At 41.8% G+C, this 27,738-nt stretch overlaps 1 protein-coding gene across 3 annotated transcripts; it reads right to left on the reverse strand.

The window, feature by feature from the left end:
- Positions 1-440: 440 nt before the first annotated feature.
- On the reverse strand, positions 441-27,523 carry aox6 (aldehyde oxidase 6). 3 transcript variants are annotated; one of them, XM_034678139.1, is made up of 35 exons: positions 27,502-27,523; positions 26,216-26,273; positions 25,482-25,539; positions 25,272-25,368; positions 24,575-24,683; positions 24,247-24,373; positions 24,113-24,174; positions 23,926-24,006; positions 23,765-23,845; positions 23,527-23,671; positions 23,292-23,384; positions 23,031-23,182; positions 22,850-22,943; positions 22,653-22,762; positions 22,372-22,556; positions 22,129-22,291; positions 21,964-22,047; positions 21,716-21,885; positions 21,288-21,636; positions 3,881-3,977; positions 3,586-3,710; positions 3,304-3,437; positions 3,099-3,186; positions 2,935-3,021; positions 2,664-2,855; positions 2,353-2,580; positions 2,178-2,273; positions 1,961-2,089; positions 1,813-1,887; positions 1,687-1,739; positions 1,499-1,613; positions 1,350-1,415; positions 1,056-1,244; positions 809-976; positions 441-584 (listed from the first exon to the last, which is right to left on the reverse strand). In XM_034678139.1, exons 2-35 carry the CDS (start codon positions 26,267-26,269, stop codon positions 534-536), a joined length of 4,107 nt encoding a protein of 1,368 aa, XP_034534030.1. In that variant the 5' UTR covers positions 26,270-26,273; positions 27,502-27,523; the 3' UTR covers positions 441-533. The 3 variants fall into 3 exon arrangements, with proteins under 3 accessions (XP_034534030.1, XP_034534031.1, XP_034534032.1); XM_034678140.1 differs by lacking the exon at positions 27,502-27,523 and having other exon boundaries at positions 21,288-21,410; positions 21,510-21,636; positions 26,216-26,287; XM_034678141.1 differs by lacking the exons at positions 25,272-25,368; positions 27,502-27,523 and having other exon boundaries at positions 26,216-26,256.
- Positions 27,524-27,738: the final 215 nt, after the last annotated feature.

A 27,738-nucleotide genomic window follows, 5' to 3' on the forward strand; every position in this document is an offset into this window, starting at 1 on the left:
TGGGACACATAAGGTTTTTACTTTAAGCTGAAGATGTCCAAGGTCTATGGCCAAAAAAGGAACTTTATGTCTCCTTACTTTAAAGAATTTCTGCACAGCATTTCCAACATCCCTGCTTACTTGCATCTCCTACCCTGCTCCTGTCAAGCTCCTCCCTAACTTCCTTTCCAGGCGTCCTCTCTGACGTCGATCCCTTGGTGCATCGACGTGTGATCATCCTCAAAAAGACTAATCCCTGACTTCTCAGACGATCGCTGACACTGACACTTTCTGTTCTGCCACCAGATGAATACAAAGAAAAACAAAGAGTTTATTTTGCATGTGCAATAAATGTTCAGTTATTTATTCTTTAATTGAAACAAAGACACTGAAGGTTAAGGGTCAAACAACGTAAAATACATCATATATTTTTTTTCTTAAAAATGTACATGTAAAGAGAGTTGTCAATAAAACGTCTGTTTTTATTTGCTGTCTTTGTTAGAAACACTTTTACTTTACAGTCAGCTTCAGTTTGATGGAATAGAAAATCAATTTCAGATGTCTAAGGCCCACGGTTTGAACGATCCCGGTTTGGATGCTGGAACCTGAAATAAGGAAACATCAGGGAAGAGAAAGATGAGCAGAAATAAAAGAAGACACTGAAGTGTCAGGATTTAAAACTGACTGAAGAAACTACATTTTTAAGCTTCAAGAGTTGGCGTTTAATGAGGATTTAAATCCTCTTTTTGAAGTGTTTGACGTCTTAAAAAAGGCACGAGATGAAAGAAATCTAAAGCTGAAAAGATTCAGATGATCACACTCTTTGTACCTTCTGAGTGAGCGGGGATGCACAGGCGAGACAGGCCCGCTCTGGCGTGGCGGGGCTGTTCAGAGTAAATGGGCCGGCCAACCCGGACTCTGAGCGTGCTGCAGCCACGGCGTCTTTGATGGCGAAGAAGACTGAACTCCCGAGGAAGAGTGTTGGCTCTCCGATCCCCTGCAGAGCAAGAAAATCATCAGGAACGTCTCTTTCAAAAGATAACAGACTCACAGCAGGGGTGTGGTGTGTGTCTGACCTTGGAGGAGTAGATGGCGTGTGGGTTGTCGCTGTCTGACAGCAGGTAGACGTTGAAGCAGAGCGGCACGTCACACATGGCGGGGATCTTGTACTGAGACGGACCTCGAGTGTAGAGGAGCCCGGAGGGGGAAAACTTCAACTCCTCCATCGTGTAGAGACCCAAACCCTGCAGGAACGCTCCTTCAATCTGAGAGAGAGAGAGAAAAGAAAGCAAACAGAGGAAGGAAGAGTGAAATCTCCCACTTTTCTTTTACTGTTTCTGCCTTTAAAGTTCAAATCAGTCCGGACTCACCTGTCCGATGTCCACCGAGGGGTTCACACTTCTACCAATGTCCACCATTATGTCCGTCCTCACCGTCTGCATGCAAGAAGAGCAAACACATCTCCAACACTCTGAAGGTTTGGACAATTACATGAGAGAAAAGATGAAACAGATCTGACCCTGTAGTCTCCAGTGAGGCAGTCCAGCTCCACCTCAGAGCAACACGCCCCGTATGTGAAGTACGCGTAAGGCTGACCCTCCATTTTCTCCCAGTCCATGTAGAGGTCTAGACCCCTGCGGACACACAGACGCCTGTCACTCCCTCTCTCTTTATGAAAACATCTCACCTGTGTGGTTTCTGTCTCACCTGTAGAATCCAGTCGCAGATAAACTGATCTTCTCAAAGAATGCAGCGTTCACCTGACGACAAAACACAGAAACATTTCCTCACCGCTCATCAGACTTCGTGTTTTCCTTCCTCGTGACATCTTACCCATTTCTCCCATGATCCTTTGGGGTTCTTCTCCCTCATGGGCTTCAGTCTCTGGTACAGCATCTGGCAGGCGTCCTGGATGAAAGACAAATAAATATGACATCCATCTGTGTCGTATTCCAAAGGTTGAACTGTATCTGGACTCTACCTTGACAGCCATGCCATTGGCGTCAGTGCCGAAGGAGGCGGCAGACGGGCAGGTGTTGGGGACCGTGTTGGTGCTGGTTTCACTGATGTAGATCTTCGAGGGCGGGATGTGGAGCTCCCGACTCGCCACCTGACAGAGAGTAGAGATAAAGAAAACACACTGAAGTTCTCAGAGGGAACTTTCTGGATCTAATCACAGGCCCTGGATGTTTATATACCTGCTGCATTTTGGTGTGGATCCCCTGACCCATCTCTGTCCCTCCATGAGTGACCAGAACAGAGCCGTCTTTGTAGATGTGGACCAGAGCTGCAGCCTGTTTCACACAAACGTATCAGCACACATTTAAAATCTTCAGGGTGCCTCTGTGATTGATCCAACTGAACCTCACACACCTGGTTCAAGAAGCTCTCTGCGAAAGCAATCCCGTATTTGATGGGGATGATGGACATGCCTCTCTTCTTCCAGCGGTTCTGCAGGTTGAACTGGTCGGCGGCTCCGCGGCGAGCGTTGAACTCGGCCTTCATCTTGCACTCCTCCCAGCAGCGCAGCATGTTCTCTGGGCTGAACTCAAACTTGTAGGGAGTCACTGACGGCCCCTTGTACATGTTGAGCTCTCGAATCTGAAGGAGAGTTTAAAACAGGACTCTTACTTTACTACGTCAATCAATCAAATCAGGAGTTCAGCACAAACATGGACTCAGACCTGGTCTGCAGGCCGTCCCAGCGCCAAGGCCACGTCGTTGATCATGTTCTCCACCACCAGGAGGCTCTGCGGCACGCCGAAGCCCCTGAAAGCCGTGTTGGAGGGCAGGTTAGTCCTGCAGGCGGCGGCGCAGCCTCGCAGGTTGGGGATGTTGTAGGCATTATCCATGTGGAGCACAACCTTATCAACAACCTGGACGAAGAAGAAGAGAATTAATAACTCACATAGAACATGCATCAGCTGATCAACAGACACTGCTGCTTTCACCGACCAGAAGAGACTCGTCCACGGTGTTTCCAGCGTTGGTGTAGTACTGAAAGTCTGCAGCCATGATCCTCCCGTCTTTCATGAACCCAACCTGAAACACACATCAGTCAGATGTCAGAACTCAAAGATGGATTGACCTCTTGGTGGATTTAAAGCGGTCTGTCGTACTTTGTATTTTCCAAGGACGGGATGTCTCGCTCCGGTGATCAACATGTCGTCTCCTCGCTCCAGCACACAGCGCACGGCTCGATTGGTCCTGAGGAATGAAGACAGTTATATATAATACAACTTCATGTGTCATCTAATGTCCTTTAATGTGTTTCCTCAGTCTCTCGTGAGCAGTTTGAATCCTTCTTGTGTTTTAAAGACTCACTTCCACGCTGCCACAGACGTGATACCGGCCAGAATAGACGTTTTGGTGACCTTCCCTCCAAAAGCTCCGCCCATCCTTTTGACGTGACAGGTGACTCTGTTCGACGGGATGCCCAACGTCTCTGCAACAACATCCTGCAGTGAAGGCAAAGAGCACACATCAACATAAAGTGACACAAAGACAGAGACATTGCCTTTGGGACTTATTTATTATAACCATATAAGGCCATACCCTCATGACTTCAGTGATATCTGAATCAGAGTGTGTAAAATGTGTGTGTACCTGTGTTAAAGCCGGCCACTGGGTGGAGACATAAAGGTTGAACTCCGTCTCCTCTCCGACCGGGACGACCAGCATGCTCTGCGTCTCCATGTAGAAATGTTCCTGCCCCCCCATTTTAATCTCTCCTGAGTCAACAATCACAATCACAGAGAGGAAAGGAGTCTGGATCAGAGGACGAATCCAAAGTACAAGAACAGCAGCAGCGAGAGAGGGAAATGTCCCAACTTTGCTCCGACTGTGTGTGAAAAACACAGCACAAGGTTTTACTTGCATGAATAGAATAAGACTTTTTTACCTTCATAAGTTTGATCGACAGTTTTAAAAGCTTCAGTGACGTTTCCTCTCTCCAGTGTCCTCTGAGGCTCAAAGAACGACGACTTCTCCACGGCCTCCTGTCACATAAAGAAGCAACAAACCCACAAAGTCAGAGTTTCTTTTCATGACAGAGAAATAACACTTTATTATAGAGGAATATCTTTAACAGTCCTTATAAAAGTCAGTAAGGGTGTCCTTTAACAGACCTTATTACAGTCATTAAGGGTGTCCTTTAACAGACCTTATTACAGTCATTAAGGGTGTCCTTTATCAGTCCTTATTACAGTCATTAAGGGTGTCCTTTAACAGACCTTATTACAGTCATTAAGGGTGTCCTTTAACAGTCCTTATTACAGTCCTTAAGGGTGTCCTTTAACAGTCCTTATTACAGTCATTAAGGGTGTCCTTTAACAGACCTTATTACAGTCATTAAGGGTGTCCTTTAACAGTCCTTATTACAGTCATTAAGGGTGTCCTTTAACAGTCCTTATTACAGTCATTAAGGGTGTCCTTTAACAGTCCTTATTACAGTCATTAAGGGTGTCCTTTATCAGTCCTTATTACAGTCATTAAGGGTGTCTTTTATCAGTCCTTATTACAGTCATTAAGGGTGTCCTTTATCAGTCCTTATTACAGTCATTAAGGGTGTCCTTTATCAGTCCTTATAACAGTCATTAAGGGTGTCTTTTATCAGTCCTTATTACAGTCATTAAGGGTGTCCTTTATCAGTCCTTATTACAGTCATTAAGGGTGTCTTTTAACAGTCCTTATTACAGTCATTAAGGGTGTCCTTTAACAGTCCTTATTACAGTCATTAAGGGTGTCCTTTAACAGTCCTTATTACAGTCATTAAGGGTGTCTTTTAACAGTCCTTATTACAGTCATTAAGGGTGTCCTTTAACAGTCCTTATAACAGTCATTAAGGGTGTCTTTTATCAGTCCTTATTACAGTCATTAAGGGTGTCCTTTATCAGTCCTTATTACAGTCATTAAGGGTGTCTTTTAACAGTCCTTATTACAGTCATTAAGGGTGTCCTTTAACAGTCCTTATTACAGTCATTAAGGGTGTCCTTTAACAGTCCTTATTACAGTCATTAAGGGTGTCTTTTAACAGTCCTTATTACAGTCATTAAGGGTGTCCTTTAACAGTCCTTATTACAGTCATTAAGGGTGTCCTTTAACAGTCCTTATAACAGTCATTAAGGGTGTCCTTTATCAGTCCTTATTACAGTCATTAAGGGTGTCCTTTATCAGTCCTTATAACACCTGGAGCTGACTTCAAGAGCATGTCCTGGTGGTGAAGGGGTTAAGAGGACGGACTGGCAGTCCGAAGGTTGTGGGTTCGATTCTTACTTGAGGCAAACTGAGTTTTAAAGTCCAACAGCCAAAGCACCATGACAAATATACCCGGAGCTGAGTTAAAGACTGTATCCCGGTGGTGAAGATGTTAAGAGGACGGACTGGCAGTCTGAAGGTTGTGGGTTCGATTCTTACCTGAGGCAAAGTGAGTTTTAAAGTCCAACAGCCAAAAAACATGACTATAAATACGTCCTGACCAAAAGTCCAAGAATGGTGACTCGTGGCGTATGGGAATTATGACTGCACAGAAGGCCGGAGGGCGTTTGGAATTGCACAGTTTCGGACAGGATGTTCGAATCCCACATATGCGGTGCCTTGTGGCGTATGGGAATTACAACTGTAAATTGCACAGTTTCGGACAGGATGTTCGAATCCCACATACGCGGTGCCTTGTGGCATATGGGAATTACAACTGTACAGAAGGCTGGAGGGCGTTTGGAATTGCACAGTCTCGGACAGGACGTCCGAATCCCACATACGCGGGGGAACCAGAAGGGGGGCCGCTGCCCCCCGAATTCCACAACAAGTAAACTGGGGGGGTTATACCACTGGGGGGGTTATACCACTGAGATTTTGAAAGGACGTCTTATTAATGTATTGATATTATATAGTTGGCTTTCTATATTATTTATGTACAATCATAGAAAGCCTACTATATATAATAACAATACATTATTGAGACATCCTTTCAAAATCTCAGTGGTATAACCCCCTGTATTTATAGTCATGTTTTTTGGCTGTTGGACTTTAAAATTCACTTTGCCTCAGGTAAGAATCGAAACCACAACCTTCAGACTGCCAGTGCTCCCTCTTAACCCCTGCACCACAAGGATACACTCTTGACCTCAGCTCCAGGTATATTTATCATGGTTCTTTGGCTGTTGGACTTTAAGACTCACTTTGCCTCAGGTTAGAATCGAACCCACAACCTTCAGACTGCCAGTCCAACCTCTTAACCCCTTCACCACCAGATACACTCTTGTCATTAAGGGTGTCCTTTATCAGTCCTTATTACAGTCATTAAGGGTGTCCTTTATCAGTCCTTATTACAGTCATTAAGGGTGTCTTTTAACAGTCCTTATTACAGTCATTAAGGGTGTCTTTCAACAGTCCTTATTACAGTCATTAAGGGTGTCCTTTATCAGTCCTTATTACAGTCATTAAGGGTGTCTTTTAACAGTCCTTATTACAGTCATTAAGGGTGTCCTTTAACAGTCCTTATTACAGTCATTAAGGGTGTCCTTTATCAGTCCTTATTACAGTCATTAAGGGTGTCTTTTATCAGTCCTTATTACAGTCATTAAGGGTGTCTTTTATCAGTCCTTATTACAGTCATTAAGGGTGTCCTTTATCAGTCCTTATTACAGTCATTAAGGGTGTCTTTTATCAGTCCTTATTACAGTCATTAAGGGTGTCCTTTAACAGTCCTTATTACAGTCATTAAGGGTGTCCTTTATCAGTCCTTATTACAGTCATTAAGGGTGTCCTTTAACAGTCCTTATTACAGTCATTAAGGGTGTCTTTTAACAGTCCTTATTACAGTCATTTAAGGGTGTCCTTTAACAGTCCTTATTACAGTCATTAAGGGTGTCCTTTAACAGTCCTTATTACAGTCATTAAGGGTGTCTTTTAACAGTCCTTATTACAGTCATTAAGGGTGTCCTTTAACAGTCCTTATTACAGTCATTAAGGGTGTCCTTTAACAGTCCTTATTACAGTCATTAAGGGTGTCCTTTAACAGTCCTTATTACAGTCATTAAGGGTGTCTTTTATCAGTCCTTATAACAGTCATTAAGGGTGTCCTTTATCAGTCCTTATAACAGTCATTAAGGGTGTCCTTTAACAGTCCTTATTACAGTCATTAAGGGTGTCCTTTATCAGTCCTTATTACAGTCATTAAGGGTGTCTTTTATCAGTCCTTATTACAGTCATTAAGGGTGTCTTTTATCAGTCCTTATTACAGTCATTAAGGGTGTCCTTTATCAGTCCTTATTACAGTCATTAAGGGTGTCTTTTATCAGTCCTTATTACAGTCATTAAGGGTGTCCTTTATCAGTCCTTATTACAGTCATTAAGGGTGTCCTTTAACAGTCCTTATTACAGTCATTAAGGGTGTCCTTTATCAGTCCTTATTACAGTCATTAAGGGTGTCCTTTATCAGTCCTTATTACAGTCATTAAGGGTGTCTTTTATCAGTCCTTATTACAGTCATTAAGGGTGTCCTTTATCAGTCCTTATTACAGTCATTAAGGGTGTCTTTTAACAGTCCTTATTACAGTCATTAAGGGTGTCTTTTAACAGTCCTTATTACAGTCATTAAGGGTGTCCTTTAACAGTCCTTATTACAGTCATTAAGGGTGTCCTTTAACAGTCCTTATTACAGTCATTAAGGGTGTCTTTTAACAGTCCTTATTACAGTCATTAAGGGTGTCCTTTAACAGTCCTTATTACAGTCATTAAGGGTGTCCTTTAACAGTCCTTATTACAGTCATTAAGGGTGTCCTTTATCAGTCCTTATAACACCTGGAGCTGACTTCAAGAGTATGTCCTGGTGGTGAAGGGGTTAAGAGGACAGACTGGCAGTCCGAAGGTTGTGGGTTCGATTCTTACTTGAGGCAAACTGACTTTTAAAGTCCAACAGCCAAAGCACCATGACAAATATACCCGGAGCTGAGTTAAAGACTGTATCCCGGTGGTGAAGATGTTAAGAGGACGGACTGGCAGTCTGAAGGTTGTGGGTTCGATTCTTACCTGAGGCAAAGTTAGTTTTAAAGTCCAAAAGCCAAAAAACATGACTATAAATACGTCCTGACCAAAAGTCCAAGAATGGTGACTCGTGGCGTATGGGAATTATGACTGCACAGAAGGCCGGAGGGCGTTTGGAATTGCACAGTTTCGGACAGGATGTTCGAATCCCACATATGCGGTGCCTTGTGGCGTATGGGAATTACAACTGTAAATTGCACAGTTTCGGACAGGATGTTCGAATCCCACATACGCGGTGCCTTGTGGCATATGGGAATTACAACTGTACAGAAGGCTGGAGGGCGTTTGGAATTGCACAGTCTCGGACAGGACGTCCGAATCCCACATACGCGGGGGAACCAGAAGGGGGGCCGCTGCCCCCCGAATTCCACAACAAGTAAACTGGGGGGGTTATACCAGTGGGGGGGTTATACCACTGAGATTTTGAAAGGACGTCTTATTAATGTATTGATATTATATAGTTGGCTTTCTATATTATTTATGTAAAAACATAGAAAGCCTACTATATATAATAACAATACATTATTGAGACATCCTTTCAAAATCTCAGTGGTATAACACCCCGTATTTATAGTCATGTTTTTTGGCTGTTGGACTTTAAAATTCACTTTGCCTCAGGTAAGAATCGAACCCAGAACCTTCAGACTGCCAGTGCTCCCTCTTAACCCCTGCACCACCAAGATACACTCTTGACCTCAGCTCCAGGTATATTTATCATGGTGCTTTGGCTGTTGGACTTTAAAACTCACTTTGCCTCAGGTTAGAATCGAACCCACAACCTTCAGACTGCCAGTCCAACCTCTTAACCCCTTCACCACCAGATACACTCTTGTCATTAAGGGTGTCCTTTATCAGTCCTTATTACAGTCATTAAGTGTGTCTTTTAACAGTCCTTATTACAGTCATTAAGGGTGTCCTTTAACAGTCCTTATAACAGTCATTAAGGGTGTCTTTTAACAGTCCTTATTACAGTCATTAAGGGTGTCTTTTAACAGTCCTTATTACAGTCATTAAGGGTGTCCTTTAACAGTCCTTATTACAGTCATTAAGGGTGTCTTTTAACAGTCCTTATTACAGTCATTAAGGGTGTCTTTTAACAGTCCTTATTACAGTCATTAAGGGTGTCCTTTAACAGTCCTTATTACAGTCATTAAGGGTGTCTTTTAACAGTCCTTATTACAGTCATTAAGGGTGTCTTTTAACAGTCCTTATTACAGTCATTAAGGGTGTCCTTTAACAGTCCTTATAACAGTCATTAAGGGTGTCTTTTAACAGTCCTTATTACAGTCATTAAGGGTGTCTTTTAACAGTCCTTATTACAGTCATTAAGGGTGTCCTTTATCAGTCCTTATTACAGTCATTAAGGGTGTCCTTTATCAGTCCTTATTACAGTCATTAAGGGTGTCCTTTAACAGTCCTTATTACAGTCATTAAGGGTGTCTTTTAACAGTCCTTATTACAGTCATTAAGGGTGTCTTTTAACAGTCCTTATTACAGTCATTAAGGGTGTCTTTTAACAGTCCTTATTACAGTCATTAAGGGTGTCTTTTAACAGTCCTTATTACAGTCATTAAGGGTGTCCTTTATCAGTCCTTATTACAGTCATTAAGGGTGTCCTTTATCAGTCCTTATTACAGTCATTAAGGGTGTCCTTTAACAGTCCTTATTACAGTCATTAAGGGTGTCCTTTAACAGTCCTTATACAGTCATTAAGGGTGTCCTTTATCAGTCCTTATTACAGTCATTAAGGGTGTCCTTTATCAGTCCTTATTACAGTCATTAAGGGTGTCCTTTATCAGTCCTTATTACAGTCATTAAGGGTGTCCTTTAACAGTCCTTATAACAGTCATTAAGGGTGTCCTTTAACAGTCCTTATTACAGTCATTAAGGGTGTCCTTTAACAGTCCTTATAACAGTCATTAAGGGTGTCCTTTATCAGTCCTTATTACAGTCATTAAGGGTGTCCTTTATCAGTCCTTATTACAGTCATTAAGGGTGTCTTTTAACAGTCCTTATTACAGTCATTAAGGGTGTCCTTTAACAGTCCTTATTACAGTCATTAAGGGTGTCCTTTATCAGTCCTTATTACAGTCATTAAGGGTGTCTTTTAACAGTCCTTATTACAGTCATTAAGGGTGTCCTTTAACAGTCCTTATAACAGTCATTAAGGGTGTCCTTTAACAGTCCTTATTACAGTCATTAAGGGTGTCCTTTATCAGTCCTTATTACAGTCATTAAGGGTGTCCTTTAACAGTCCTTATACAGTCATTAAGGGTGTCTTTTAACAGTCCTTATTACAGTCATTAAGGGTGTCCTTTAACAGTCCTTATTACAGTCATTAAGGGTGTCCTTTAACAGTCCTTATTACAGTCATTAAGGGTGTCCTTTATCAGTCCTTATTACAGTCATTAAGGGTGTCCTTTATCAGTCCTTATTACAGTCATTAAGGGTGTCCTTTATCAGTCCTTATTACAGTCATTAAGGGTGTCCTTTATCAGTCCTTATTACAGTCATTAAGGGTGTCCTTTATCAGTCCTTATTACACCTGGAGCTGACTTCAAGAGTATGTCCTGGTGGTGAAGGGGTTAAGAGGTTGGACTGGCAGTCCGAAGGTTGTGGGTTCGATTCTTACTTGAGGCAAAGTGAGTTTTAAAGTCCAACAGCCAAAGCACCATGACAAATATACCCGGAGCTGAGTTAAAGACTGTATCCCCGTGGTGAAGATGTTAAGAGGACGGACTGGCAGTCTGAAGGTTGTGGGTTCGATTCTTACTTGAGGCAAACTGAGTTTTAAAGTCCAACAGCCAAAGCACCATGACAAATATACCCGGAGCTGAGTTAAAGACTATATCCCGGTGGTGAAGATGTTAAGAGGACGGACTGGCAGTCTGAAGGTTGTGGGTTCGATTCTTACTTGAGGCAAACTGAGTTTTAAAGTCCAACAGCCAAAGCACCATGACAAATATACCCGGAGCTGAGTTAAAGACTGTATCCCGGTGGTGAAGATGTTAAGAGGACGGACTGGCAGTCTGAAGGTTGTGGGTTCGATTCTTACTTGAGGCAAACTGAGTTTTAAAGTCCAACAGCCAAAGCACCATGACAAATATACCCGGAGCTGAATTAAGACTGTATCCCGGTGGTGAAGGGGTTAAGAGGACAGACTGGCAGTCTGAAGGTTGTGGGTTCGATTCTTACTTGAGGCAAACTGAGTTTTAAAGTCCAACAGCCAAAGCACCATGACAAATATACCCGGAGCTGAGTTAAAGACTGTATCCCGGTGGTGAAAATGTTAAGAGGACGGACTGGCAGTCTGAAGGTTGTGGGTTCGATTCTTACTTGAGGCAAACTGAGTTTTAAAGTCCAACAGCCAAAGCACCATGACAAATATACCCGGAGCTGAGTTAAAGACTGTATCCCGGTGGTGAAGGGGTTAAGAGGAAGGACTGGCAGTCTGAAGGTTGTGGGTTCGATTCTTACTTGAGGCAAACTGAGTTTTAAAGTCCAACAGCCAAAGCACCATGACAAATATACCCGGAGCTGAGTTAAAGACTGTATCCCGGTGGTGAAGATGTTAAGAGGACGGACTGGCAGTCTGAAGGTTGTGGGTTCGATTCTTACCTCAGGCAAAGTGAGTTTTAAAGTCCAACAGCCAAAAAACATGACTATAAATACGTCCTGACCAAAAGTCCAAGAATGGTGACTCGTGGCGTATGGGAATTATGACTGCACAGAAGGCTGGAGGGCGTTTGGAATTGCACAGTTTCGGACAGGATGTTCGAATCCCACATATGCGGTGCCTTGTGGCGTATGGGAATTACAACTGTAAATTGCACAGTTTCGGACAGGATGTTCGAATCCCACATACGCGGTGCCTTGTGGCATATGGGAATTACAACTGTACAGAAGGCTGGAGGGCGTTTGGAATTGCACAGTCTCGGACAGGACGTCCGAATCCCACATACGCGGGGGAACCAGAAGGGGGGCCGCTGCCCCCCGAATTCCACAACAAGTAAACTGGGGGGGTTATACCAGTGGGGGGTTATACCACTGAGATTTTGAAAGGACGTCTTATTAATGTATTGATATTATATAGTTGGCTTTCTATATTATTTATGTACAAACATAGAAAGCCTACTATATATAATAACAATACATTATTGAGACATCCTTTCAAAATCTCAGTGGTATAACCCCCCGTATTTATAGTCATGTTTTTTGGCTGTTGGACTTTAAAATTCACTTTGCCTCAGGTAAGAATCGAACCCACAACCTTCAGACTGCCAGTGCTCCCTCTTAACCCCTGCACCAAAAGGATACACTCTTGACCTCAGCTCCAGGTATATTTATCATGGTGCTTTGGCTGTTGGACTTTAAAATTCACTTTGCCTCAGGTAGGAATCGAACCCACAACCTTCAGACTGCCAGTCCAACCTCTTAACCCCTTCACCACCAGATACACTCTTGTCATTAAGGGTGTCCTTTATCAGTCCTTATAACATTCATTAAGGGTGTCTTTTATCAGTCCTTATTACAGTCATTAAGGGTGTCCTTTATCAGTCCTTATTACAGTCATTAAGGGTGTCCTTTATCAGTCCTTATTACAGTCATTAAGGGTGTCTTTTATCAGTCCTTATTACAGTCATTAAAGGTGTCCTTTAACAGTCCTTATTACAGTCATTAAGTGTGTCTTTTAACAGTCCTTATAACAGTCATTAAGGGTGTCTTTTATCAGTCCTTATTACAGTCATTAAGGGTGTCCTTTAACAGTCCTTATTACAGTCATTAAGAGTGTCTTTTAACAGTCCTTATTACAGTCATTAAGGGTGTCTTTTAACAGTCCTTATTACAGTCATTAAGAGTGTCTTTTATCAGTCCTTATTACAGTCATTAAGGGTGTCCTTTATCAGTCCTTATTACAGTCATTAAGGGTGTCCTTTAACAGTCCTTATTACAGTCATTAAGGGTGTCCTTTAACAGTCCTTATTACAGTCATTAAGTGTGTCTTTTAACAGTCCTTATTACAGTCATTAAGGGTGTCCTTTATCAGTCCTTATTACAGTCATTAAGGGTGTCTTTTAACAGTCCTTATTACAGTCATTAAGGGTGTCTTTTAACAGTCCTTATTACAGTCATTAAGGGTGTCTTTTAACAGTCCTTATTACAGTCATTAAGGGTGTCTTTATCAGTCCTTATTACAGTCATTAAGGGTGTCCTTTATCAGTCCTTATTACAGTCATTAAGGGTGTCTTTTAACAGTCCTTATTACAGTCATTAAGGGTGTCCTTTATCAGTCCTTATTACAGTCATTAAGGGTGTCTTTTAACAGTCCTTATTACAGTCATTAAGGGTGTCTTTTAACAGTCCTTATTACAGTCATTAAGGGTGTCCTTTAACAGTCCTTATTACAGTCATTAAGGGTGTCCTTTAACAGTCCTTATTACAGTCATTAAGGGTGTCCTTTAACAGTCCTTATTACAGTCATTAAGGGTGTCCTTTAACAGTTCTTATTACAGTCATTAAGGGTGTCTTTTATCAGTCCTTATAACAGTCATTAAGGGTGTCTTTTATCAGTCCTTATTACAGTCATTAAGGGTGTCCTTTAACAGTCCTTATTACAGTCATTAAGGGTGTCTTTTAACAGTCCTTATTACAGTCATTAAGGGTGTCCTTTAACAGTCCTTATTACAGTCATTAAGGGTGTCTTTTAACAGTCCTTATTACAGTCATTAAGGTTGTCCTTTATCAGTCCTTATTACAGTCATTAAGGGTGTCCTTTATCAGTCCTTATTACACCTGGAGCTGACTTCAAGAGTATATCCTGGTGGTGAAGGGGTTAAGAGGTTGGACTGGCAGTCCGAAGGTTGTGGGTTCGATTCTTACTTGAGGCAAACTGAGTTTTAAAGTCCAACAGCCAAAGCACCATGACAAATATACCCGGAGCTGAGTTAAAGACTGTATCCCGGTGGTGAAGATGTTAAGAGGACGGACTGGCAGTCTGAAGGTTGTGGGTTCGATTCTTACTTGAGGCAAACTGAGTTTTAAAGTCCAACAGCCAAAGCACCATGACAAATATACCCGGAGCTGAGTTAAAGACTGTATCCTGGTGGTGAAGATGTTAAGAGGACGGACTGGCAGTCTGAAGGTTGTGGGTTCGATTCTTACTTGAGGCAAAGTGAGTTTTAAAGTCCAACAGCCAAAGCACCATGACAAATATACCCGGAGCTGAGTTAAAGACTGTATCCCGGTGGTGAAGGGGTTAAGAGGACAGACTGGCAGTCTGAAGGTTGTGGGTTCGATTCTTACTTGAGGCAAACTGAGTTTTAAAGTCCAACAGCCAAAGCACCATGACAAATATACCCGGAGCTGAGTTAAAGACTGTATCCCGGTGGTGAAGATGTTAAGAGGACGGACTGGCAGTCTGAAGGTTGTGGGTTCGATTCTTACTTGAGGCAAACTGAGTTTTAAAGTCCAACAGCCAAAGCACCATGACAAATATACCCGGAGCTGAGTTAAAGACTGTATCCCGGTGGTGAAGGGGTTAAGAGGACAGACTGGCAGTCTGAAGGTTGTGGGTTCGATTCTTACTTGAGGCAAACTGAGTTTTAAAGTCCAACAGCCAAAGCACCATGACAAATATACCCGGAGCTGAGTTAAAGACTGTATCCCGGTGGTGAAGATGTTAAGAGGACGGACTGGCAGTCTGAAGGTTGTGGGTTCGATTCTTACCTGAGGCAAAGTGAGTTTTAAAGTCCAACAGCCAAAAAACATGACTATAAATACGTCCTGACCAAAAGTCCAAGAATGGTGACTCGTGGCGTATGGGAATTATGACTGCACAGAAGGCCGGAGGGCGTTTGGAATTGCACAGTTTCGGACAGGATGTTCGAATCCCACATATGCGGTGCCTTGTGGCGTATGGGAATTACAACTGTAAATTGCACAGTTTCGGACAGGATGTTCGAATCCCACATACGCGGTGCCTTGTGGCATATGGGAATTACAACTGTACAGAAGGCTGGAGGGCGTTTGGAATTGCACAGTCTCGGACAGGACGTCCGAATCCCACATACGCGGGGGAACCAGAAGGGGGGCCGCTGCCCCCCGAATTCCACAACAAGTAAACTGGGGGGGTTATACCACTGGGGGGGTTATACCACTGAGATTTTGAAAGGACGTCTTATTAATGTATTGATATTATATAGTTGGCTTTCTATATTATTTATGTACAAACATAGAAAGCCTACTATATATAATAACAATACATTATTGAGACATCCTTTCAAAATCTCAGTGGTATAACCCCCCGTATTTATAGTTATGTTTTTTGGCTGTTGGACTTTAAAATTCACTTTGACTCAGGTAAGAATCAAACCCACAACCTTCAGACTGCCAGTGCTCCCTCTTAACCCCTGCACCATCAGGATACACTCTTGACCTCAGCTCCAGGTAAATTTATCATGGTGCTTTGGCTGTTGGACTTTAAAACTCACTTTGCCTCAGGTTAGAATCGAATCCACAACCTTCAGACTGCCAGTCCAACCTCTTAACCCCTTCACCACCAGATACACTATTGTCATTGAGGGTGTCCTTTAACAGTCCTTATTACAGTCATTAAGGGTGTCCTTTATCAGTCCTTATTACAGTCATTAAGGGTGTCCTTTATCAGTCCTTATTACAGTCATTAAGGGTGTCCTTTATCAGTCCTTATTACAGTCATTAAGGGTGTCTTTTATCAGTCCTTATTACAGTCATTAAGGGTGTCCTTTATCAGTCCTTATTACAGTCATTAAGGGTGTCCTTTAACAGTCCTTATTACAGTCATTAAGGGTGTCCTTTAACAGTCCTTATTACAGTCATTAAGGGTGTCTTTTAACAGTCCTTATTACAGTCATTAAGGGTGTCTTTTAACAGTCCTTATTACAGTCATTAAGGGTGTCTTTTAACAGTCCTTATTACAGTCATTAAGGGTGTCCTTTATCAGTCCTTATTACAGTCATTAAGGGTGTCTTTTATCAGTCCTTATTACAGTCATTAAGGGTGTCTTTTAACAGTCCTTATTACAGTCATTAAGGGTGTCCTTTATCAGTCCTTATTACAGTCATTAAGGGTGTCTTTTAACAGTCCTTATTATAGTCATTAAGGGTGTCTTTTAACAGTCCTTATAACAGTCATTAAGGGTGTCCTTTATCAGTCCTTATTACAGTCATTAAGGGTGTCTTTTAACAGTCCTTATTACAGTCATTAAGGGTGTCCTTTATCAGTCCTTATTACAGTCATTAAGGGTGTCTTTTAACAGTCCTTATTACAGTCATTAAGGGTGTCCTTTATAAGTCCTTATTACAGTCATTAAGGGTGTCCTTTAACAGTCCTTATTACAGTCATTAAGGGTGTCTTTTAACAGTCCTTATTACAGTCATTAAGGGTGTCCTTTATCAGTCCTTATTACAGTCATTAAGGGTGTCCTTTAACAGTCCTTATAACAGTCATTAAGGGTGTCTTTTATCAGTCCTTATTACAGTCATTAAGGGTGTCCTTTATCAGTCCTTATTACAGTCATTAAGGGTGTCCTTTATCAGTCCTTATTACAGTCATTAAGGGTGTCTTTTAACAGTCCTTATAACAGTCATTAAGGGTGTCCTTTATCAGTCCTTATTACAGTCATTAAGGGTGTCCTTTATCAGTCCTTATTACAGTCATTAAGGGTGTCCTTTAACAGTCCTTATTACAGTCATTAAGGGTGTCCTTTATCAGTCCTTATTACAGTCATTAAGGGTGTCCTTTATCAGTCCTTATTACAGTCATTAAGGGTGTCCTTTAACAGTCCTTATTACAGTCATTAAGGGTGTCCTTTAACAGTCCTTATTACAGTCATTAAGGGTGTCCTTTATCAGTCCTTATTACAGTCATTAAGGGTGTCCTTTAACAGTCCTTATTACAGTCATTAAGGGTGTCCTTTATCAGTCCTTATTACAGTCATTAAGGGTGTCTTTTATCAGTCCTTATTACAGTCATTAAGGGTGTCTTTTATCAGTCCTTATTACAGTCATTAAGGGTGTCTTTTATCAGTCCTTATTACAGTCATTAAGGGTGTCTTTATCAGTCCTTATTACAGTCATTAAGGGTGTCCTTTATCAGTCCTTATTACAGTCATTAAGGGTGTCCTTTAACAGTCCTTATTACAGTCATTAAGGGTGTCCTTTATCAGTCCTTATTACAGTCATTAAGGGTGTCTTTTATCAGTCCTTATTACAGTCATTAAGGGTGTCTTTTATCAGTCCTTATTACAGTCATTAAGGGTGTCTTTTAACAGTCCTTATTACAGTCATTAAGGGTGTCCTTTATCAGTCCTTATTACAGTCATTAAGGGTGTCTTTATCAGTCCTTATACAGTCATTAAGGGTGTCTTTTAACAGTCCTTATTACAGTCATTAAGGGTGTCTTTTAACAGTCCTTATTACAGTCATTAAGGGTGTCTTTTAACAGTCCTTATTACAGTCATTAAGGGTGTCCTTTAACAGTCATTAAGGGTGTCTTTTAACAGTCCTTATTACAGTCATTAAGGGTGTCTTTTATCAGTCCTTATTACAGTCATTAAGGGTGTCTTTTAACAGTCCTTATAACAGTCATTAAGGGTGTCCTTTAACAGTCCTTATAACAGTCATTAAGGGTGTCCTTTATCAGTCCTTATTACAGTCATTAAGGGTGTCTTTTAACAGTCCTTATTACAGTCATTAAGGGTGTCTTTTAACAGTCCTTATAACAGTCATTAAGGGTGTCCTTTAACAGTCCTTATTACAGTCATTAAGGGTGTCCTTTATCAGTCCTTATTACAGTCATTAAGGGTGTCTTTTAACAGTCCTTATTACAGTCATTAAGGGTGTCCTTTAACAGTCCTTATTACAGTCATTAAGGGTGTCTTTTATCAGTCCTTATTACAGTCATTAAGGGTGTCTTTTATCAGTCCTTATTACAGTCATTAAGGGTGTCCTTTAACAGTCCTTATAACAGTCATTAAGGGTGTCTTTTAACAGTCCTTATTACAGTCATTAAGGGTGTCTTTTAACAGTCCTTATTACAGTCATTAAGGGTGTCCTTTAACAGTCCTTATTACAGTCATTAAGGGTGTCCTTTAACAGTCCTTATAACAGTCATTAAGGGTGTCTTTTAACAGTCCTTATTACAGTCATTAAGGGTGTCCTTTAACAGTCCTTATTACAGTCATTAAGGGTGTCCTTTAACAGTCCTTATAACAGTCATTAAGGGTGTCCTTTATCAGTCCTTATTACAGTCATTAAGGGTGTCCTTTATCAGTCCTTATTACAGTCATTAAGGGTGTCCTTTATCAGTCCTTATTACAGTCATTAAGGGTGTCCTTTATCAGTCCTTATTACAGTCATTAAGGGTGTCTTTTAACAGTCCTTATTACAGTCATTAAGGGTGTCCTTTATCAGTCCTTATTACAGTCATTAAGGGTGTCCTTTATCAGTCCTTATTACAGTCATTAAGGGTGTCCTTTAACAGTCCTTATAACAGTCACTAAGGGTGTCTTTTAACAGTCCTTATTACAGTCATTAAGGGTGTCTTTTAACAGTCCTTATTACAGTCATTAAGGGTGTCCTTTAACAGTCCTTATTACAGTCATTAAGGGTGTCCTTTAACAGTCCTTATAACAGTCATTAAGGGTGTCTTTTAACAGTCCTTATTACAGTCATTAAGGGTGTCCTTTAACAGTCCTTATTACAGTCATTAAGGGTGTCCTTTAACAGTCCTTATAACAGTCATTAAGTGTGTCTTTATTACAGTCCTTATTACAGTCATTAAGGGTGTCCTTTATCAGTCCTTATTACAGTCATTAAGGGTGTCCCTTATCAGTCCTTATTACAGTCATTAAGGGTGTCCTTTATCAGTCCTTATTACAGTCATTAAGGGTGTCTTTTAACAGTCCTTATTACAGTCATTAAGGGTGTCTTTTAACAGTCCTTATTACAGTCATTAAGGGTGTCTTTTAACAGTCCTTATTACAGTCATTAAGGGTGTCTTTTAACAGTCCTTATTACAGTCATTAAGGGTGTCCTTTATCAGTCCTTATACAGTCATTAAGGGTGTCTTTATCAGTCCTTATTACAGTCATTAAGGGTGTCCTTTAACAGTCCTTATTACAGTCATTAAGGGTGTCCTTTATCAGTCCTTATTACAGTCATTAAGGGTGTCTTTTAACAGTCCTTATTACAGTCATTAAGGGTGTCCTTTAACAGTCCTTATTACAGTCATTAAGGGTGTCCTTTTAACAGTCCTTATTACAGTCATTAAGGGTGTCCTTTATCAGTCCTTATTACAGTCATTAAGGGTGTCCTTTAACAGTCCTTATTACAGTCATTAAGGGTGTCCTTTATCAGTCCTTATTACAGTCATTAAGGGTGTCCTTTATCAGTCCTTATTACAGTCATTAAGGGTGTCCTTTATCAGTCCTTATTACAGTCATTAAGTGTGTCCTTTAACAGTCCTTATTACAGTCATTAAGGGTGTCCTTTATCAGTCCTTATAACAGTCATTAAGGGTGTCCTTTATCAGTCCTTATTACAGTCATTAAGGGTGTCCTTTATCAGTCCTTATTACAGTCATTAAGGGTGTCCTTTATCAGTCCTTATTACACCTGGAGCTGACTTCAAGAGTATGTCCTGGTGGTGAAGGGGTTAAGAGGTTGGACTGGCAGTCCGAAGGTTGTGGGTTCGATTCTTACTTGAGGCAAAGTGAGTTTTAAAGTACAACAGCCAAAGCACCATGACAAATATACCCGGAGCTGAGTTAAAGACTGTATCCCGGTGGTGAAGATGTTAAGAGGACGGACTGGCAGTCCGAAGATTGTGGGTTCGATTCTTACTTGAGGCAAAGTGAGTTTTAAAGTCCAGTTTTAAAGTTGACCTCAGCTCCAGGTATATTTATCATGGTGCTTTGGCTGTTGGACTTTAAAACTCACTTTGCCTCAGGTTAGAATCGAACTCACAACCTTCAGACTGCCAGTCCAACCTCTTAACCCCTTCACCACCAGATACACTCTTGTCATTAAGGGTGTCCTTTATCAGTCCTTATTACAGTCATTAAGGGTGTCTTTTAACAGTCCTTATTACAGTCATTAAGGGTGTCCTTTATCAGTCCTTATTACAGTCATTAAGGGTGTCTTTTAACAGTCCTTATTACAGTCATTAAGGGTGTCTTTTAACAGTCCTTATTACAGTCATTAAGGGTGTCCTTTATCAGTCCTTATTACAGTCATTAAGGGTGTCCTTTATCAGTCCTTATTACAGTCATTAAGGGTGTCTTTTAACAGTCCTTATTACAGTCATTAAGGGTGTCCTTTATCAGTCCTTATTACAGTCATTAAGGGTGTCCTTTATCAGTCCTTATTACAGTCATTAAGGGTGTCCTTTATCAGTCCTTATTACAGTCATTAAGGGTGTCCTTTATCAGTCCTTATTACAGTCATTAAGGGTGTCCTTTATCAGTCCTTATTACAGTCATTAAGGGTGTCCTTTAACAGTCCTTATTACAGTCATTAAGGGTGTCCTTTATCAGTCCTTATTACAGTCATTAAGGGTGTCCTTTAACAGTCCTTATTACAGTCATTAAGGGTGTCCTTTATCAGTCCTTATTACAGTCATTAAGGGTGTCCTTTATCAGTCCTTATTACACCTGGAGCTGACTTCAAGAGTATGTCCTGGTGGTGAAGGGGTTAAGAGGTTGGACTGGCAGTCCGAAGGTTGTGGGTTCGATTCTTACTTGAGGCAAAGTGAGTTTTAAAGTACAACAGCCAAAGCACCATGACAAATATACCCGGAGCTGAGTTAAAGACTGTATCCCGGTGGTGAAGATGTTAAGAGGACGGACTGGCAGTCCGAAGATTGTGGGTTCGATTCTTACTTGAGGCAAAGTGAGTTTTAAAGTCCAGTTTTAAAGTTGACCTCAGCTCCAGGTATATTTATCATGGTGCTTTGGCTGTTGGACTTTAAAACTCACTTTGCCTCAGGTTAGAATCGAACTCACAACCTTCAGACTGCCAGTCCAACCTCTTAACCCCTTCACCACCAGATACACTCTTGTCATTAAGGGTGTCCTTTATCAGTCCTTATTACAGTCATTAAGGGTGTCTTTTAACAGTCCTTATTACAGTCATTAAGGGTGTCTTTTAACAGTCCTTATTACAGTCATTAAGGGTGTCCTTTATCAGTCCTTATTACAGTCATTAAGGGTGTCCTTTAACTGACCTCTGTGGTGAAAACAGGGTCAGGCAGGTCCTTGTAGCTGATCTTCACGGCGTAAGCTCCTCGTTTGGCGTGCTCCCTCGTATCAGCGATCACCGCACACACCATCTGACCGACGCACGACACCTGCAGACCAACCGCCAGAGAGAAAATCAAACTGTCAGTGGAAAGCCAAAACTTCAGTCCATGTATTGGCATAAGAAATAAAGCGATGCTCATGCTCACCTCACTCTGAGCGAGCACCTCCTCATCGTACCCGAACGACGACCGCACTCTCTTCCCAGGAATATCTTTGGCCGTGATGACGTCGACGACTCCAGGAAGCTTCAGCGCCTCGCTCACATCCAGTCCTCTGTCGCACCAAAGACGAGTAAAATAAAACATTCATTCATGTTTATAAAGTCTGACAGAGAAGGTTTCTGTTCACTCACGTGATTTTGGCGTGTGCTCGAGCGCTGGTGACCACAGACAGGAAGAGCTCTCCATCTGTGGGGGGCATGTCGTCGCAGTAAATCGCCTCACCGGTGGCCTGGCTGATGGCAGAGCGGTGCATGATGGGACGTCCCACTGGGTCCTGCTCACTCTGGTCCTTGGAGACATGCTGGAGGAGGACAAGGAAGCTGGTCAGGTTTATTCTAGACGTTGGATATTAAGTATTTGTTTCCAGTAGATCTCTGACCTGGAACTCCTGCAGGCTGGGTCCAATCTCTCGGGGTAAAGGCTGAATCTGCATCCTAGATGGAAGCTCGTCTGTGATGACTTCCTGTAAAAAGAAACTTCATTTAAGTCTTACATTTCAGGGAAACTAAAACTGCAGTCTCTTTAAATCATCGTCCTGTCCCACCATCTCTCTGAGCTTCTGCAGGACCTCCAGGTTGAACTTGAAGAGGAAGCTGAGAGATAAAGAGCGACGAAACTCCACCTTTCCCCCTGGAGCTGACGGAGGGAGATCCAACTCATCCAGGAGGACGTCGTACGCCCGGGTGAGGGTCTCATCGTCCCAGGACCTGAGGACGCAATGCATCTTAAGTGGCTCTCAAGAGGAGAAGAAAAGACACAGAGAAGAGGACAAAGTGAAAGTAGGAACCTTGAGGCGATGGCGGCGCAGGTTTTAGCAGCGCTGACTGTCGTCGCTCCCATCCCTCCGTAGTAAATACTGACGTCCTGAACGACTCTGGACCCCTCACAGAAAAACACTCTCATCCCTGAGGTCACCGTGGCAAAGGAAGTCTCCTTCCTCGGAGCCTGGCGGAACACTCGGACAAACTCTCCCTGCAGGACGGACAGGTGTTAACGCTTTCACGACATAAACACTCGACAACTTTTAAGGGAAGGGATGTTTTTGATTCTGCTGAGGATCATCTTTACCTTTCTGGTGAAGGGGATGAAAACAGAAACGATGATCTCCTCCGGCTTCAGGACGGTTTTACAGAAGCTCACAAAGAAGTCTTGATCCAGAGGAACCTCTCGTCTTCCTCCTGATGGTTCAGAAACACAGAAGGGAAGTGAACACGTCTACATCGTTTGAAGCCTCAGCATCAGATTCCTCCAAACCTTGAACTCACCGTTTGATACGACGCTCACTTTGCATTTCCCAGCAGACAGAACTGGGTTCAGGTCTGAGTTTGGATACGCACTGATGATCTGACCCCCGAGGGACTAAATAAGCCAAAGAGAGAGATAAAATCAGTCTCTGTGCTGTGAATCGTTCAGGTAAGGAGGAAAGTTGGAGTGAAGTCTACCTACAGCAACATTCCTGATCTGCACGCTCCCCAGGTTCCCCAGCTGCTGGATCAGAGCTCTGAACAGTTCAGTTTTCTCCTCTGGAAACTGCGTCACAAGCTTCTCCATGAGGGATCGAAGCTCGGCCAGGGTGCAGCCCGCTCCGACCCAAACACCTGCAGAGACACCAGGATGATCAACATGACGCTGCAAGGGAACCTCAGGGACACGAGGACTCTGAGAAACCAGGAAGTTATTGTTTATGATCGTCTCCACGTGACCCACCGTTTGAAGTGTGAGTGACCTCAAACAGCTCCTTCACTCTGATTGGAGAGATGATGAGTGGATGCAGAACACCTTTGAATTTTATATCAGGGCCTGAAACATAAGTGGAGGAACCAAAGCTTCAATGAATCTGAATGTTGCAATAAAATACCCAGACTTTAAAAGTTTCATCAACTGAGAACATTAAACAACTAATACAAAGTGTAACAAGCTTCAGATAAAACATCCTGCTCACCGATGTTGGTGTTTCCCATGACCAGCGGAGCCTTAGGGTTTCTGGTCTTCAGCTGGACCAGCTCCTCCAGAGAGACGGGGGACACCCAGCTCATCCTCTCCCCGAGGAAGGTGAGGGTCTGAGGGGTTTCTTTCTCGCTCGCCAGCTGCAGAGAGAGCGCTGGTTTTGTATCTTAAGTAATTTTCAAATGATGAAGTATAAAATCACTGACTGCTGAGTGAAACATCTGATGACTCACGATCAGCTCCGGAGGGAAGATCAGATCCTGCGTCGGGTCCAGGGGCAGAAACTCTTCTTTGTGGAACAGCTGTGGCGGCTCCTGAGGAAGATTATAAGAGATGACAACAAAGAAAACAACAAACTACGAAGAAGCAGAGCACACCTGAAAGAAACGCTCACATGCTCAGGCTCATCCGTACGATTCCCTCCGTTCATGCAGCAGTTTCCGTTCCCGTTGACTTTGCAGCAGCTTGTTTCCTCCTTTGATTCAAATGAAAATCACACCACACCAAGCTTTAATGTTCAGTGTTTTTAATGCACCACAGTACAGTATATCTTGTATGTGATGTTGAGGTGAGCTTTGTACCTGACAGAATGTCCTGCAGCCGTCCACGATCGGTCGATAACCGGTGCAGCGACACAGATTTCCTGAAAAGCAAACACAGACGATGAGGACGCGGCTCGGTGCAGCTCTCATTTCCTCCAAACAGGTAAACAAACCTGCCAGAGCCTCCTGGATGTCCTCCATGCTGGGCTGAGGTCTGTTCCTCAGCAGGGTGTACATGGCCATCACCATCCCCGGGGTGCAGAAGCCACACTGAGAGCCGTGAGCCTTCGCTATCCGCTCCTACAGACACAGAACCTGCAGTTAGACGTTTCATAGACAGCTTTATGACCAGAGCATCTCTGGTTTGTGCTTTTGCAGTAGAGAGGACGGTTTGTTGAGGGCTGCAGATCTGCACAAATTCAAAGCTGTTAGATCCTGCAGCTACTGCTAAATAAACACATCTCTGTGGCAGAACTTGAGGGTCTCAGGATCATGACTGACCTGCACCGGGTGGATTCTGGTCTTGGTGCTGCCGATGCCCTCCACCGTGGTGACGGCGGCTCCGTGAAGCTGGCAGAGCGGCAGCAGGCAGGCGTTGGCGGAGAAATGGCTGACCTGGTCAAGGAAGCTTGATTCACTGAAACTCTATGGCTGCCCTTACAGGGACGAGTAAAGCTGCAACTTTTGGGACAACAGATAGTAAAACTTTTGCAAGTTTCAGTCTCATCCTGTGGTTGTTTTTCTTCCCTGTGCAGCTTTTTTGTCTCCTCATTTATGTTTTGCACATTTGTAGTTGTTTTGTGTCCCTCTGTAGACCTTCTGGAGAACTGGTATGCAGTTTCTGTCCAGTGTCTGTTTTTCATTTGGCTCTGTGTGTGTGGGACTGATTGTCAGAGTGATGAAAAAAGACAGATGTTGGTTTGAAGCCAGGATGGAAAATAACTACAGCCACCACAGAAAATCTGTTTACTGCCAACATCTGAATCTCCCACACTTCAAACTTCAAACTCTGGACACCTCTCTGTTCCTAAATACTCTGTTTGTTATGTCATTACTCTGAAAACATCGCTGCAACACCAGGAAGTGCGAGCTCTTCGGGTCATTTAAGGTAAAAAGATCTTGTTTGGAGTTGCAAGCGTTCAGCCAATCAGAGCGCAGCAGCAGGGTCATGTGATTTATAACACAAATAAAAGGATACATGATGGTTTTAGTGGCAGGTTGATAGCGGGACACCATGACTGTGCACGCCCCGCAGCCTCCGCCGCCACAGCCAGACTTTGTCCCAGTTAACCTCACTGGGGTCACAGTCAAGGTGAAACACACAGGCACTTTCTTTAAACACCTGTAGGTGGCGCTGTTCATGCTGAATCATGTCAACATAACAGTAAATATTAAATGGAAAGGATACTCTTCTCTCTGAGGAAGGACAGCAGCATGGTCTCAGGGTCGGCATGCTTCTGTGTTACCTGTTATCAAAGGAGAAGAATAGATTCATGATTAATTATGCATGTGTGTGTTTTGTTTATTCATCAAATATTACGGATTAAAGCTTTAAATATGATTAAACTGATTAAGCTATTATAAAAACATGAGTTTCCCTGTCATATTGATTTATTTCTGCACATTTCTCTGAGATAGAACCATGCACCCAGTGAAATAAAGCTTAATTTAAATACCAAAATACCTACATTTATAATTAATATTCAAATAAAATGTATATAGTTAATAGATTAATTAATTTAATTTATATTATTTGTTTTTTCACCTTTAAATGAACACTTTGTTGATGTTTCATGTTTATAAAGTGCGTCACTAACTACATGTTCCTTCTTTATTGTTGCTCTAATTATTTACCAATCAGCCCCTCTGGGTCACACAATCTGACAGGTCACAAAACTCTGCGTTATACCACTCATTGAAATCACCACTCTAACGAGTTTTTCTGCAACATCAAGTGACTTTTTTAATTTAAAAACTACTAAACATGTTAAATGAGACACAAAAACAACTTTTACCAGCAGTTTGCATGATGCAAACAGTTAGAAACTCTTAATAAACAAAGTTTAGAGTTAAAAAAAACATGCAGCTAAAGCTCCCTTCAAGTCGACAAGCAGTAATATAACTTCAGTAAATGTTAAATACCTTTTTCCCGTTGATAAAGAAGCACAAAATATCTCCTTGCTTGCTCGTCGACATGTTTCTGTTGCAAGAAAAAACTACAAGAACTCAAAAAATGAAGTCCGACAACATCTGTCCATCACTTCCGGCTGTTAAGACCTTCAAAATAAAATAACATAAAGCGGTTTAATGGAACAATAAATCAATAATAACAATAACAATAACAATAACAAGAAGAAGAAGAAGAAGAAGCAGAAGAAGAAGAAGAAGAAGAAGAAGAAGCAGAAGAAGAAGCAGAAGAAGCAGAAGAAGCAGAAGAAGAAGAAGAAGAAGAAGAAGCAGAAGAAGAAGAAGAAGAAGCAGAAGAAGAAGAAGCAGAAGAAGTAGAAGCAGAAGCAGAAGCAGAAGCAGAAGAAGAAGCAGAAGAAGCAGAAGCAGAAGAAGAAGCAGAAGAAGAAGAAGAAGAAGAAGCAGAAGCAGAAGAAGAAGCAGAAGAAGAAGAAGAAGAAGAAGCAGAAGAAGAAGAAGAAGCAGAAGAAGCAGAAGAAGAAGAAGCAGAAGAAGCAGTAGAAGAAGAAGAAGAAGAAGCAGAAGCAGAAGAAGCAGCAGAAGAAGAAGAAGAAGAAGAAGAAGAAGAAGAAGAAGCAGCAGAAGAAGAAGAAGAAGAAGAAGAAGAAGAAGAAGAAGAAGAAGAAGCAGAAGCAGAAGAAGAAGAAGAAGAAGAAGAAGAAGAAGAAGAAGAAGAAGCAGAAGAAGCAGAAGAAGAAGAAGAAGAAGAAGCAGAAGAAGAAGAAGAAGAAGAAGAAGAAGCAGAAGAAGCAGAAGAAGAAGAGAAGAAGAAGCAGAAGAAGAAGAAGAAGAAGAAGAAGCAGAAGAAGAAGAAGAAGAAGAAGAAGAAGAAGAAGCAGAAGAAGTAAATAAACTGGTGTCAATAATAGTTTAAAATAAGACAGTATAAACTTAAAAAAGTGACTAAAATATGATCTAGATAATAAACAGAGTAAGATGAAATACTTTATTCTAAACTTTATTCTTATGAAGAATCAGGTTAAGTTATAATTTATATTGATATTTATTTATTGGTTAATGATACAAATAATACTCTACACTAAAGACTATTAAAAACAAATCAAAATAGGAAGTCGTTTTAAACCCTTCAGAATCAGCCCCACTATATGCTTTTATTTTGTTGATTCTCTGTATTCTGTTTCCTGTCCCATGCTGCTGCAGCTTCTGTCTCACTTAAAAAAAAGAAGCCTCCCACCTTTCACCTGATTTGACCTGGTTTAACTTACACAAACATAACCTACATGTTAAAGAAGTCTGGGTGCAAAATCCAAGTGCAGAATAACATTAAAGAACTGATTAAACAACCTTTATTATCCAGGTGAGCGTGCTTTGGATTGTCTGTTTCTGATGATACAAGTCAATGCCATGCACTCTGCAAACATCTACATTACAAACAGAACTTGACCTTTATGCTCCTGATACTGTGCAGCTGAAGGATTACATTTTATAATAATTAACCTGAACTCTGATCATGCTCT

Source organism: Notolabrus celidotus, chromosome 24 (assembly GCF_009762535.1).
Source record: "Notolabrus celidotus isolate fNotCel1 chromosome 24, fNotCel1.pri, whole genome shotgun sequence".
Taxonomy (NCBI): domain Eukaryota; kingdom Metazoa; phylum Chordata; class Actinopteri; order Labriformes; family Labridae; genus Notolabrus; species Notolabrus celidotus.